Source organism: Chionomys nivalis, chromosome 4 (assembly GCF_950005125.1).
Source record: "Chionomys nivalis chromosome 4, mChiNiv1.1, whole genome shotgun sequence".
Taxonomy (NCBI): domain Eukaryota; kingdom Metazoa; phylum Chordata; class Mammalia; order Rodentia; family Cricetidae; genus Chionomys; species Chionomys nivalis.
Genome location: NC_080089.1, coordinates 92828994 through 92842439, shown reverse-complemented (window position 1 = coordinate 92842439; position 13446 = coordinate 92828994). Strand labels below are relative to the sequence as shown.

The 13446-nt window shown below is 41.4% G+C and overlaps 1 protein-coding gene across 1 annotated transcript in view; it reads right to left on the bottom strand.

The window, feature by feature from the left end:
- Nucleotides 1-3571: 3571 nt before the first annotated feature.
- Gk5 (glycerol kinase 5) overlaps nucleotides 3572-13446 on the bottom strand; it is a 68583-nt gene continuing 58708 nt past the window's right edge. Inside the window, exons 13-16 of the mRNA XM_057768017.1 lie at nucleotides 10616-10719; nucleotides 9170-9229; nucleotides 8221-8354; nucleotides 3572-4686 (exon numbers count right to left, since the gene is read on the bottom strand). Of these exons, the coding sequence (XP_057624000.1) occupies nucleotides 4538-4686; nucleotides 8221-8354; nucleotides 9170-9229; nucleotides 10616-10719 (447 nt within the window). The 3' untranslated portion in view covers nucleotides 3572-4537. The remainder of the gene's footprint in view (nucleotides 4687-8220; nucleotides 8355-9169; nucleotides 9230-10615; nucleotides 10720-13446) is intronic.

Sequence of the window (13446 nt, the reverse complement as noted above, 5' to 3'; positions counted from 1 at the left end):
ACTCTTAAAATACAATGTTACTTATCTGAAATCAAATATATAAAACCTGTGAATGAAAGTTTCAACTATACCTTAAAAAGTTAAAAGTAGCTGGGCATGTTCAGCATGCACCAGGTTCCACAGTCAATTCCCAGACCAGCAACCAAAAAGCTGTTATACCCATGTATATCTATGGATGTATATCTCTAGAAAAATATATTTGAAAATACATAGATGTAATTTTTTTTACAATAAACATTATGACTCTAGTTGTAAATATATTCCTTTTCAACAAGTATAAGATATTATCAATAAATGTAACATCAAAGATAAATATGAAGTAAAAATTCACCCATAAACAACAAAGGCACAGTGTTAGTTGGAGGGGGCTGGGGTAGAATGGAGAACAAACATGGCTTCCGCTTCAGGAAGCATCAAATCTAGTGAAGGTTTGGGACAATCTTTTCCTTGTTCAGAGAAGAAAGTGAAGCAAAGCCAGGTGTGGTGACTCATGCCTGTAATCCCAGCACCCATGAGTTCAGGCTAATCAGGGCCACAGAGTAAGATCCTGTCTCGGGAAAATTGGGGTGAGGACAGATCAAGTCACAGATGATCTACAGAATGTGTCAGTCATACCATAAGGTCACATGTCCACTAATGGTGACCACACAGGAGCAGGACTGAGGTGTATAAATACTAGCTGGGTGGAGCTCAGTAGGGGAAGAGTTGACCATCAGGCTCAGGGCCTAGGCTTGATTCAACCACAGAGGTGAGGGCTGAAGAACACAGATACTCAACACAACCTTTTCTTCATTACCCCAGCAAAATAGAAACTGCATTTTAGGATACTCCCTACCTTTTCATTGCTGTTAAAAATTCATTTCCTAGCCGGGCGGTGGTGGCGCACGCCTTTAATCCCAGCACTCGGGAGGCAGAGGCAGGCGGATCTCTGTGAGTTCGAGGCCAGCCTGGTCTACAAGAGCTAGTTCCAGGACAGGCCCCAAAAGCTACAGAGAAACCCTGTCTCGAAAAATCCAAAAAAAAAAAAAAAAATTCATTTCCTAAGGGAAAACAAGGCAGAGAACACTGGCAATGCAACTATAGTCACCAAATCTTCATTTTTCTTCACTCGGGAGGCAGAGGCAGGCAGAACTCTGTGAGTGGGGGACAGCCTGATCTGCATGGTGAGTTCCAGGATAGCCAAGGCTATGTGGTAAGACCCTGTCATGAAAACAAAACAAAACAGAGATCACTGCTGACACTGAGAAACCATGTCACAGACGGATATAAGAAAGTTAAGATCAGTAAGTCAGAGTACAGAGCAGTTAGAAACACTTTAAGATAGACTGGACAGGAACACTGTCCTTATTGAGTTTGCTGGAGACAAATGCCTGGTAGGTCTACAAGGTGAAAAGAAAATATGCTAAGAAGTATTAGCATATTAAAATTATTTTCAAAAGGCAGATGAAGAAACAATGTTCTTCAATTGTTTTTGATTAACAACTGTCTCTACAGCCACAAACAACATAGCATTTTGATCTTGGTTTGTTTTTATGTTTTGTTTTGTTGTTGTTGTTGTTTTTTCCAAAACAGGGTTTCTCTGTAGCTTTGGAGCCTGTCCGGGAACTAGCTCTTGTAGACCAGGCTGGCCTTGAACTCACAGAGATCCTCCTGTCTCTGCCTCCCAAGTGCTGAGATTAAAGGCATGAGCCACCACTACCCGGCAGACTTTATTTACTTAAATATTACAAGAATCACTTAACTCTGTCAATAAAATACGGCCAGAAAGCTGAAGAGCAAAAGATTAACTTCTAGATCCACAGAAGAAAAAGCAAAAGTCACTGATCTTTCAAGAGCAGCCCTAGCCGGGCGGTGGTGGCACACGCCTTTAATCCCAGCACTCGGGAGGCAGAGGCAGGCGGATCTCTGTGAGTTCGAGACCAGCGTGTTCTACAAGAGCTAGTTCCAGGACAGGCTCCAAAACCACAGAGAAACCCTGTCTCGAAAAACAAAAACAAAAACAAAAACAAAAACAACAAAAAAAAAAGAGCAGCTCTATTCAGATGAGATATTAGTTGTTTTTCACATTATCTAAAGGGTATTTTTTCCTTCATGCTGTACTTGTATGTTAAGAAGAGCATGGGGAAGACATGGAAAATGAACCTTTAGTAATTAACACCACAATTTAATCTATCCTCACACAAAGGGCAGAGCTGCTTCCTATGAAATCATACCTTTCGGCAGAATCTATAACAACATTGAGATAAATCAGCTTTCACATGATTGATGGGAAATCCTGTAATTGGTCACGAAGCTATGTAAAAACATTGTAGGAAAGAATAAGACATCTACATATGATCTGATATGTTATAGTAAACAAAAATACCTCTAACAAGCAAACGTTTCCGAATCTTTTTTACAATTTTTGCTATTGTCACGGAGAATGCATGCACAGCACCATGCCCGTGTGGAGGGCAGAAGACTGGAGTCAGTGTTCTCCTTCCACCTTTACCTGGGTTTCTTCACGAGACGGAGCTCAGGTCGGCTAGCCTGGATGACAAGTGCCTTTATCTGCTGAGCCATCTCGCTGGCTCTCTAATATTAAAGAGAGTTAATTATGTTAACTTCATTAATGAGTTAATGATGCTACGTGTTTGCTACAATGTTTCCGCTAAAAAACTTTTTTAACAGTTGAAGACACTGGGAGCCCAGGGAAACAATTTCCACAAAGCACAACGTAACTAACTATTCAGCAATGTAACTAACTATTCAGCAATGTAACTAACTATTCAGCAATGTAACTAACTATTCAGCAATGTAACTAACTATTGATTCAGCGTAACTGACTCCCAAATGGACATAGCAGCAACAGCTTCCCTCTAACAGTGGCTCCTTTAGTGACATAATTATGTATGAGATACTACTATCACCGTAGCACATTTATTGACCCAAGGTGGGAACAAGTTCATTCACTCTTGAAAATCCAAATCCCCAACGGAGAGAGAGGCAGTGATATAGAAGAGGCTGGAGCACCCTCAACTGCCCAGGACAATTTTATACCCAGCCTGAGGCGTCTCCCACTTTCCAGCACCAAAGCTTCATCAGGTGAGACGGGCTCAGGGGTACTTTAGCCTTACGGCAATAATCGATCACATACGCTGCCCATCATCGTACAGGCCAGCCTTCACTATCTCTCAGAGGTGAGCAGGACAAACACCAAAACACACACCAACAAGTAACCCAAAAAAGCAATTTTTAAGTTACCAATGAACTAGGGCACTTAAAGTAAACTCTGACGCCAGGCACGGCACAATCCTACAGTCCTAACACCTACGCAAACACCTACTCAGACTGCGTCAAGAGGAGCTGGAGTTTTGGGCCAGCCTGCTCTACATAATGAGACTCAGTTGCAAAACAAAGCAAAACAAAAACCAATAATAATATTTTAAACTCTGTCAAGTAGGCACTTTTTAAAAAAGGACATTTATGCAGGCATTTCAACAAATAGAGAATATAAAGAACTAGAAAGATTTAAATTAACTATTTGCATTTTATAAAAATGTACAGAACCCTAGAGACTAAGGCAGGAGGCTCAAGAGTTAGAAACCAGCATGAGGTGGACAGCTGGTCTTTCCTCAAACAAACAAAATAAAACAAAAGGTTCGCTTTTGTTTTTCAATTCAGGGCCTCACTAATCACCCAGATGCCTCCACTCCCAGCATTGGCCAGATAGGCTTCAAGTTCCTGCTCTACCGCCTTCAGCCTCTGAAGTCCTGGAATCACAACCATCTGCCACCACGCCCAGCCTCAACATCCTTTTTTGAGGCCACTAACATCCGGTCCTCACGTGTGATGAGTGCTCAGGCCAGGATGATGGGGCACGCTTATAATCCCAGAAGTTGTGAGGCCGAGACAGGAGGATCTAAGTCCCAAACTAGCCTGGCCTACACAGTGATACCACACCTTAGTAATAACAGCAAGAGTCGCGCAAGGGAGAATTAAGGGAGTATCTTCCCGCACAAGAAGTAAAGTACTGACTCACAAGCTCACCTCAGAGAGGCACAAAAAGAGCTCAGAGTTGGATATGACACTTAAAAATTATGGCTTGACACAAAAAACATTCTGCTGTCTCAGTTATTCCTCCCTTTTAGCTGTATGGATTTCAAATAGCCCACTTGATTTTAAATTTAAGAAAAATTTTTCATACTATTTTAAAAAAATGTGATGGTGCTTGACCCAAATGGTTAGCTCTCTGAGGGCAAATTGACCCTGTATACAAAGAGGAGGACTCAAACATCAAAGTGCAGCTGGGAGTGGAAAAAGTCCTTTGGAAGTTGCTAGAAGAAAGAAGACACAATTTTGAGGTATAGCTGACTTAAAATTTCACTAAGACTTGGATTTAAAAAGCAAGACAATTTTCTTGGTGAGTTTTTAAAAAGAGCAACTCTTTTTCTCTGCTCTTCAAGTCATCTCCTCTCAGCCACCATCATGTCGGGATTCCCTGAACTTCTCCCGTGTCTTGCCAGGCTGCTGGTGGGGATCTGTTGGCTCCTCAGTGCTACGCCTTGTTATACCAATTCATGGAACGCTTCACGGCTTTCACCCAGTTTTCCATGTTCATTTCATATTCCTGCCACTTCTTCTGGGGCTTGAATACCATTTCACTCTGCCTCAGCTTCTGTAGCTCTTCTTTGTCAGCCCAAAATCCTACAGACGAAAAAAAAAATCTCAGAATTTAAGGCAAATAATGAGTTCATGAAATACATCCACCAGCTTATGTGAATTGTAAACAAGGAGAAAAATTAGAATGTTAAAATGCAGTCCAGGGGCTGGAGAAATGGCTCTTCCAGAGGACCTGAGTTCAATTCCCAGCAACCACATGGTGGCTCACAACCATCTGTACTGAGATCTGGTGTGCTCCCCTGGTGAACAGCATACATGCAGGCAGAACACTATATATATAAAATAAATTAATTAAAAAAAAAAAGTATAGAGCCGGGCGGTGGGGGCACACGCCTTTAATCCCAGCACTCGGGAGGCAGAGGCAGGCAGATCTCTCTGAGTTTGAGACCAGCCTGGTCTACAAGAGCTAGTTCCAGGACAGGCACCAAAGCAACAGAGAAACCCTGCCTCGAAAAACTTAAAAAAAAAAAAAAAAAAGTACAGAATACTTGTGACTTTGGCAGTGTATACACAATAAAAAAGACATACTAGAGAATAGATACACTAGGATTTTAAAAAATATTTTGCGGGCTAGAGAGATGGCTCAGAGGTTAAGAGCACTGGCTGCTCTTCCAGAGATCCTGAGTCCAATTCCCAGTAACCACATGGTGACTCATAATCATCTATAATGAGATATGGTCCCCTCTTCTGGCCTGCATGTATAAATGCAGACAGAACACTGTATACATAATAAATCAATCTTTAAAAAAATTTTTGCTTTTTAACTCTTTCTTTTTGAATGGCATTAAGCCATTTTTTGTTTGTATTAGGATTGAGCAGAGAGCTGCACACACAATAGGCAAGTATTCTCAAACTGACAAACACACACACACTATATGTTGCTGAGGCTGGCCTGAAATTCTTAATCCTCCTGCCTCTACCTCCTGAGTGCTGGAATCACAGGCAAGTATTTGTCACCAACTCAATACACAATTCTTTTTTTCTAAGATTTCCTTGTATTTATGAAGTTAGTTATTTGTACTACACTCAAGGATATTAATTCATAAAGGGCTTTAAATGAGTACTAATAGGTTTCATTTGTTTATCAGTTGCATATTAGTAAATAAGTCTAGTAATGAGAATAAATGTTTTGTGTGTTCAGTAACTCATTTCTTTAATACCAGCTCTTGAAAAGGCAGAGACAAGGGGATTTGGAATATGAGGACAGCCTAGGCTACATGGCAAGGTTATCTACAGAGTAAATAAATAACATATATATTTAAAAAAAAAAATTTTTTTTTTTTTTTTTAAGTTTTTCGAGGGGCTGGAGAGATGGCTCAGCGGTTAAGAGCATTGCCTGCTCTTCCAAAGGTCCTGAGTTCAATTCCCAGCAACCACATGGTGGCTCACAACCATCTGTAAAGAGGTCTGGCGCCCTCTTCTGGCCTGCAGGCATACACGCAGACAGAATATTGTATACATAATAAATAAATATTAAAAAAAAAAAAAAAAAAAAAGTTTTTCGAGACAAGGTTTCTCTGTAGCTTTGGAGCCTGTCCTGGCACTAGCTCTTGTAGACCAGGCTGGTCTCGAACTCACAGAGATCCGCCTGCCTCTGCCTCCCGAGTGCTGGGATTAAAGGCGTGCGCCACCACCGCCCGGCTATTTAAAAATTTTTATTTCCAGAACTTTTAACTTATATTTAAGTAAACATGTATATGTGTCATTTTATTAAATATGTGTAGAACAGTACTGAACTGAACAGAGAATTTTCATCAGAAGAAATTCAAATGGTCAAAAGACACTTAAGGTCATGTAAATCTAAAAAACATAAGCCGGGGTGGGGGGGGGGTGGCGGCGCATGCCTTTAATCCCAGCACTTGGGAGACAGAGGCAAACTCTGTGAGTTTGAAGCCAGCCTGGTTTACAAGGCACCAAAGCTACAGAGAAACCCTGTCTCAAAAATACCAAGAAAAAAGAAAAGAAAAGAAAACATAGAGGTTATATATACTCTTCACACATTCCTAAGAGAGAAGGGAAGTTTGAAATTAAATATAGACTTAATGAAGTAGATAAAGCTCAAGCCACCTGAGTTTATTAATCAGAGTCTTTGTGTGTATATCTGTGTATTTATGCGTAATTGTGTCTTTATCTATGTGTAATTATGTGTGTGTGTCTTTGTGTTTGTGTATCTGTGTGTATTTATATGTGTATGTCTTTGCCTGTGTATCTGCGTGTATTTATGTGTAGCTGTGTGTGTGTGTGTGTGCTTGCACACGTGTGTACCACTGTTTCCTGGGGTCTCACTGTGGAGCCTGGCAGCCACCCCTCTTTCCCTTCACAGCAGTGCATTCCTTTCCTCTCCTCTACCTCCCCCCCTCCCCTCAACCTGCTCTGTTAGAAGCTAGGCCACAGCTGCCTCTCCTGGCGCTCCTACCCAGGTGGCTTCACACCATTCAACCTTTGCTGGGTTTATCACAGATCTGATCACCAGTTGCACCTGTCTGATCCCACCAGAGATCAGGGACTGTGGCTTTAGCTTCCCAGTTCCCAGCAGTGATTATCTTATAGAAGTCACTCAGGAAAAGCTGCAAGTAAAGGATGGCTGATTTCTAGAACAAAGACAGGCCTAGTGGTGAAAACCTTCAGAGTCTACGCTGTACTGCATCTGATCTCTTTTCTTTCTTTCTCTCTCTCTTTTTGTTTGTTTTTTTGTCTTTCAACACAGGGTTTCTCTGTAGCTTTGTAGCCTGTCCTGGAACTAGCTTTGTAGACCAGGCTGGCCTCAAACTCACATAGATCTGCCTGCTTCTGCCTCCCAAGTGCTGGGATTAAAGGCGTGCGCCACCACTACCTGGCCTGATCTCTTTTCAAGGATGCCACAAGTTCTGGCCTCAAAATTTGCCCCAGGCATTGTCTAGTATCTCTTCCCTGCTTCCGCCGAGGATCCCGTTGGGCTGGGTTAGCTAGAATTTCCTCGCACCCCTAACATTTCCTTTTAGACAGTTCTCACCTCGGTCCTCACCCTGCTCTCTGGCTCTACATCCTTGCTCTTCCTTGTAGTGTCCACAACAAGGGGGTAACTGTGGTGGTTCCTTACCTCAAGAGATTCCCTGAGCAATACCTGTCTTATGTTTCTTTTCTTTTTTTTTTTTTTTTTTTTTTTTTTTTTTTTTTTTGGTTTTTCGAGACAGGGTTTCTCTGTGGTTTTGGAGCCTGTAGACCAGGCTGGTCTCGAACTCACAGAGATCCGCCTGCCTCTGCCTCCCAAGTGCTGGGATTAAAGGCGTGCGCCACCACCGCCCGGCTATGTTTCTTTTCTTTAATTGTACACTGAGAAAGTCCATCGCAAGGCCATCCCTTGCTGGAGATCAAAGCAGCTGACCACAGCCCTTACTTCATAGTTCTTCTAGGGAGTAAGTTAGGCAGTGGGGTGATACGCCCACAGATCAGAGGACGGCTGGCGAGCCGGAAGTCTGACAGACACAAGCTCGTTGGAATTTTGTGACAGGAGATGAGCCGCACTAGTGCAGAAACAGCTTACAATCAAGTGCTCATTTTGATAAAGTCCTCACGTACCAACAGCCAGGCCAGCCAGGGTGGCCGCGCCCAAGCAGGACATGTCGAAGTGGGCGGGTCTGTCTATCCTCGCGTTAATCAAGTCTGAAGTCATCTGCATGACGAATGCATTGTTACAGACGCCTCCATCCGCCCTGTGGGAAGCAAGAACCTCGGGGTGAGTTACTGTGAAAAACGTTAACTATTTTTATGTGGTTACTGGTGTTTTTGAAGTTAACTTTTGGGGAGGGGAGAATGCTGGCTTTATAAGTACTAAGGAAGCAGGTACCACTGAGCCGCATCCCAAACCTATGCTTTTATTTTTTAGTCGGAGAGGTTTTATTTATTTGGTTTTGGTTTTTCAAGACAAGGTTTCTCTATGCAGCCCTGGCTGCCCTGGAACTCACTGAGATCGGCCTGCCTCTGCCTCCCGACAGCTGAAATTAAAGGTGTGCGCCACCACTGTCCGGTAAATACTGTTCCTTATTCAGGTCTTGGGTCTAATTTTTTTGGCACTAGTTCAAAATTATGACAAGTAAAATAAACTAAGCCAACAGAAGAATTCACTGGGATCTTAAAGAGGGTAAAACAATTTGATGCTTCCACACCAAAAGGATAGCTACAACACAATAATGAAATGTTAATCATTTCTATATAATATACATGATTGACAGTCAGTATCCCTAAAATTTCAAAGTGTTATAGTCTCAATAATCCAAAACTAGCATTTTTCTCTCCAAATTGCTATGACCAACAATTTTATTGTTAAAGAACTAGGCATAAGCTTTAGAAGTCAAGAAAAAAATAAAAATAAATAATAGCTACTGCTTTTTTTAAAAAAAATTCTAGTTTGCTTGTTTTGTGTTGCTAGGGCTCAAACCCAGGGGAATGCTTAATCACCTAGCAACTCATCAGGTTGGGTTTGTCGCTCCTAACTGGCCCGGGGCCTGTGTAAACAAAGCTTACATACCGGATATTCGTGACTGGGATCTGGATTTCCCTCTGCAGCATATCATATAACTGTTTGTTCCTAGTCAAAGACAAGGTAACTACTGAGAGCATATTCATGTCAAAATTCATATTTCACTGTGATGTTTCAAACAAATAAGAACTATGGCTTCATTTACTTGACTTGATAAAAGATGCAAAAGAAACTACTAAAATACTGGCAACCAGACACAGACAAACCTATGCTCGACTACGCAAGCTCAGGGCATCAGGTGCTCCATCTTCTTGTGCAACAGTATGATTTTAATTTTACAACTAGGTTTAATTTATTGCCAATCTATAAAGAAGCATTTCAAGCAATTATCTATTTAATCGATAGTCTTTACTATGATATACCCAAACAACATGTAAAAGTGCCAAATATATCATTTTGTATTGATAAAAAGTTACTTTAAATGAAAGAAATACTTCTCTCTCTCTCTCTCTTTCTCTCTTCAATACTTCAATACAAAGTTTCTCTGTGTAACAGCTCTAGCTGTCCTGGAACATGCTCAATTATTCTTTGAAGATTTATTTTCTTTAAGTGTACAGGAATTAATGCCCTCATACACATGCCCAGATATTTATATCCTATGCAACTCTAAGGCATTTCAAGTTGACAACCGGTATTGACCATACACTACACTTGTCCAATAATCAAAAGACCAGGGGAAAACATAGGTAAAGAATAATTCCTATTATTTAGTCTTTGGGTATAACAAACTGGTGTTGGTTTGAATTCTCCCTTGTAAGAATAGTAGAGATAAAATTCAGACCCTCAGCCGGGCGATGGTGGCGCACGCCTTTAATCCCAGCACTCGGGAGGCAGAGGCAGGCGGATCTCTGTGAGTTCGAGACCAGCCTGGTCTACAGAGCTAGTTCCAGGACAGGCTCCAAAGCCACAGAGAAACCCTGTCTCGAAAAACCAAAAAAAAAAAAAAAAAAAAAAAAAAATTCAGACTCTCATATACACAAAGTATAAGCTCTATTACTGAGTTATACTCACAGCCTGGGCTCTCTTTAAAAACATTCCATTTTTAGGTGGTACTGGTACTATTAAATACAGCCACAAGAACAAATAATATCATATATACTATACACTGAATTGAGAGGCTGGAGAGATGGTTCAGCAGTTAAGAGCACTAACTGTTCTTGCAGAGGACCTGGTTCAGTTCTCAGCGCCCACATCACAGCTCACATCTGTCTGTAACTCCAATTCCCGGAGATCCAGCACATCTTCTGGCCTCTGAGAACTTCTGCATGAATGCAGCACGTATCATACATATATTCAAGCACTCACATACACACACAAAATAAAGAAACATGCATTTAAAAAGAATCCTTTCTGGGGAAAAATTTCCATTTGGCAGCAAATCTCCAGGAAATGACGAAGCACAAAGGTGGCAGAGGAAGTTTCGGCACACCTTACCTGAAAGCTATCGACTCCAGTATCGCTCGGACAAGATGGTATTTACTGGTGGAATGTTTCAAACCCATAAAAGAGGCACATGCACAGGGATCATTCAATGGGGCCTGAAGAAGAGAGAAAAGAATATCATTTATGTTCTAAATTTCATCTGTGTTTCATGTATCATAAAACACAGCCATGGTAGAAGAATACTATTTAAATAATTTAAAATAAATTACATCCAAAGAGCTGATTAAGCAAGATAACTTTTTATTTATTTATTTATTTTGAAACAGGGTCTCACCATGTAGCCCCAACTGGCCTGGAACTCATTATATAGATGAGGCTGTCCTCAAACTCACCAAAATCCACCTGCTTCTGCCTCCTAAGAGCTGAGATTTAAGGTATATGCCAACGTATTTGGCTGTTGTCTTTTGATAGAGTTCTTACATAGGCAAATTTAGCCTTGAATTCACTATGTAGGCATAGCCTTGAACCCCCAATCCTGCTCCCTTCTCACAAGTCTGAGAGTACAGGCTTAAGATCCAGGTTTTCAGATTGGTTTTTAAATTTTTATGTACAGCCTATGTTTTTGTGGATATATGCCATATGTGTGTAGGTACTTGTAAGTGCCAGAAGGGGGCACTGGATCCCCTGGAGCTCGAATTACAGGCTATTGTGGCCTAGGAAGCGAATGCTAGCTAGGCCTCTGGAAGTGCAGCAAGCTGAATCCCTCCCTTACCCCTTGTAAACTGTATGCTCCGTGTTATTTAGAGGTACGTGGCCCGCTGAGAAGTTATAGAGATGCTGTGAAAACAAAGCCACTATAAAATCTCCGAGAATGGTTTTCCCTCAACCCTACAAGCGTGCACCACCATGTCCTGTTCTATATAATACTGGAGATCAAGTCAGGACTTAATGCATCTAGATAAGTGCTTTATTAATAGAGTTACATTCTACTTCCCCAGACCTGAAAAATGTTTACAGGAACTGCTTTTTTTTTTTTTTTTTTTTTTTTTGTCTTTTTCGAGACAGGGTTTCTCTGTGGTTTTGGAGCCTGTCCTGGACCTAGCACTTGTAGACCAGGCTGGTCTCAAACTCACAGAGATCCGCCTGCCTCTGCCTCCCTAGTGCGGGATTAAAGGCGTGCGCCACCACCGCCCGGCTAGGAGCTGCTTTTTTTAAGGAGTATTTTTTGCTTTTTGTATGTTTTGGTTTTGACACAGGGTTTCTCTTTGTAACAGTTCTGGCTGTCCTAGAACTTACTTTTGCTTGCTTGTTTTGTTTTGGAGACAGGGTTTCTCTGTGTAGCCTTGGCAGTCCTGGAACTCCCTCTGTAGACCAGGCTGGCCTCAAACTCACAGAGATTCGCTTGCCTCTGTCTCTTGAGTACTGGGATTAAAGGCCTGTGCTACCATGCCCGGTTAATTTTATTCTTAATTCTACACCTGAAAATTTCCTACATCTTTGTGATAGCATTCTAAGTCAGAGGCAAGCACAACTCTGTTAATTAGCTATAAAGATAAGTATTTCAAAGTCAGGCCTTTTACTGAGATTGCTTTGTTTGTTTGTTTTCCGAGACAGGGTTTCTCTGTAGCTTTGGAGCCTGTCCTAGAATTAACTCTTTTTTTTTTTTGTTTTTTTTTTTTGTTTTTCGAGGCAGGGTTTCTCTGTGGTTTTGGAGCCTGTCCTGGAACTAGCTCTTGTAGACCAGGCTGGTCTCGAACTCACAGAGATCCGCCTGCCTCTGCCTCCCGAGTGCTGAGATTAAAGGCGTGCGCCACCACCGCCCGGCTTGGAATTAACTCTTGTAGACTAGGATGGCCTCGAACTCAGAGATCCGCCTGCCTTTGCCTCCTGAGTGCTGGGATTAAAGGCGTGCGCCACCACTGCCTGGCCTGAGATCACTTTTGATCAGGCAAAAGAGCCAATATCTACCATAAAAGCTGAAATGTAAGATTGATTTTTGGAAAAAAGCTAACGAAACCTAAAGAGACATTTTAGAATAAATACATAGCTATGTGTGCGTACCAAAATGTCATTTTTTTCTATTTCTTTTTTGTTTTATTTTTGAGACAAGGTCTCTGTATGAAGTCCTAGCCAGCCTCGAGTTTACAGAATCTTCCTGCCTCTGCCTCCACAGTGCTAGTGCTGGGATTAAAGTTGTGTACTACCAGGGCCAGTGACTTTTTCTCGTTCTCCACAATACGTTCTCTTAAGTAAAGAATACCCATTTGCTGATACACACTGTATGTGAAGCTTTAGCCTTTAAGCTGTACAGGTTAATAAGAATTACAGGTTAATAATCATCCATGTTTGTCAAACTCATAGTCATGTTAGTTAGGTTTTCTAAGTATGCAAAGATATATTCCACAAAGACAGGTAATCTTCATACACATCAAATATAGCATTTAAAATGTTTTAATAACTAATAATTCTGTTGATGTAAGAAATGACTTCTCCTGGCAGCACTGATCTACTCCCAAAAGGATAATGGGCACTGAAGACACTCCATATGGAGTTTGTTTTCTTCTTGGCAAAACTGACCTATTGGGAAAAAACTGCCCTTGCCTTGACTACTGACAGTATCACGTTGTCCAATCCGGACACAAGGAAAAGCGACTGGTGAACCTTGCTGAGACAGGGTAGGACAGTCCTTCAAATCTTCCTGCTTCTGAAAGCAGTCTGTCAAATATTCTAGGCCTATAGCCCAAGTTGGATGCCCCAATGTTACAAAAAAAACAAAACAAAACAAAAAAAAAAAAACCTTGGGAGAATGTCCAGGTAGCCAGCTGTTTCTGTCATTTCTTGTATTTTTTTCAAAGTCACTTGCTTGAACTTCCTTCTTTTTT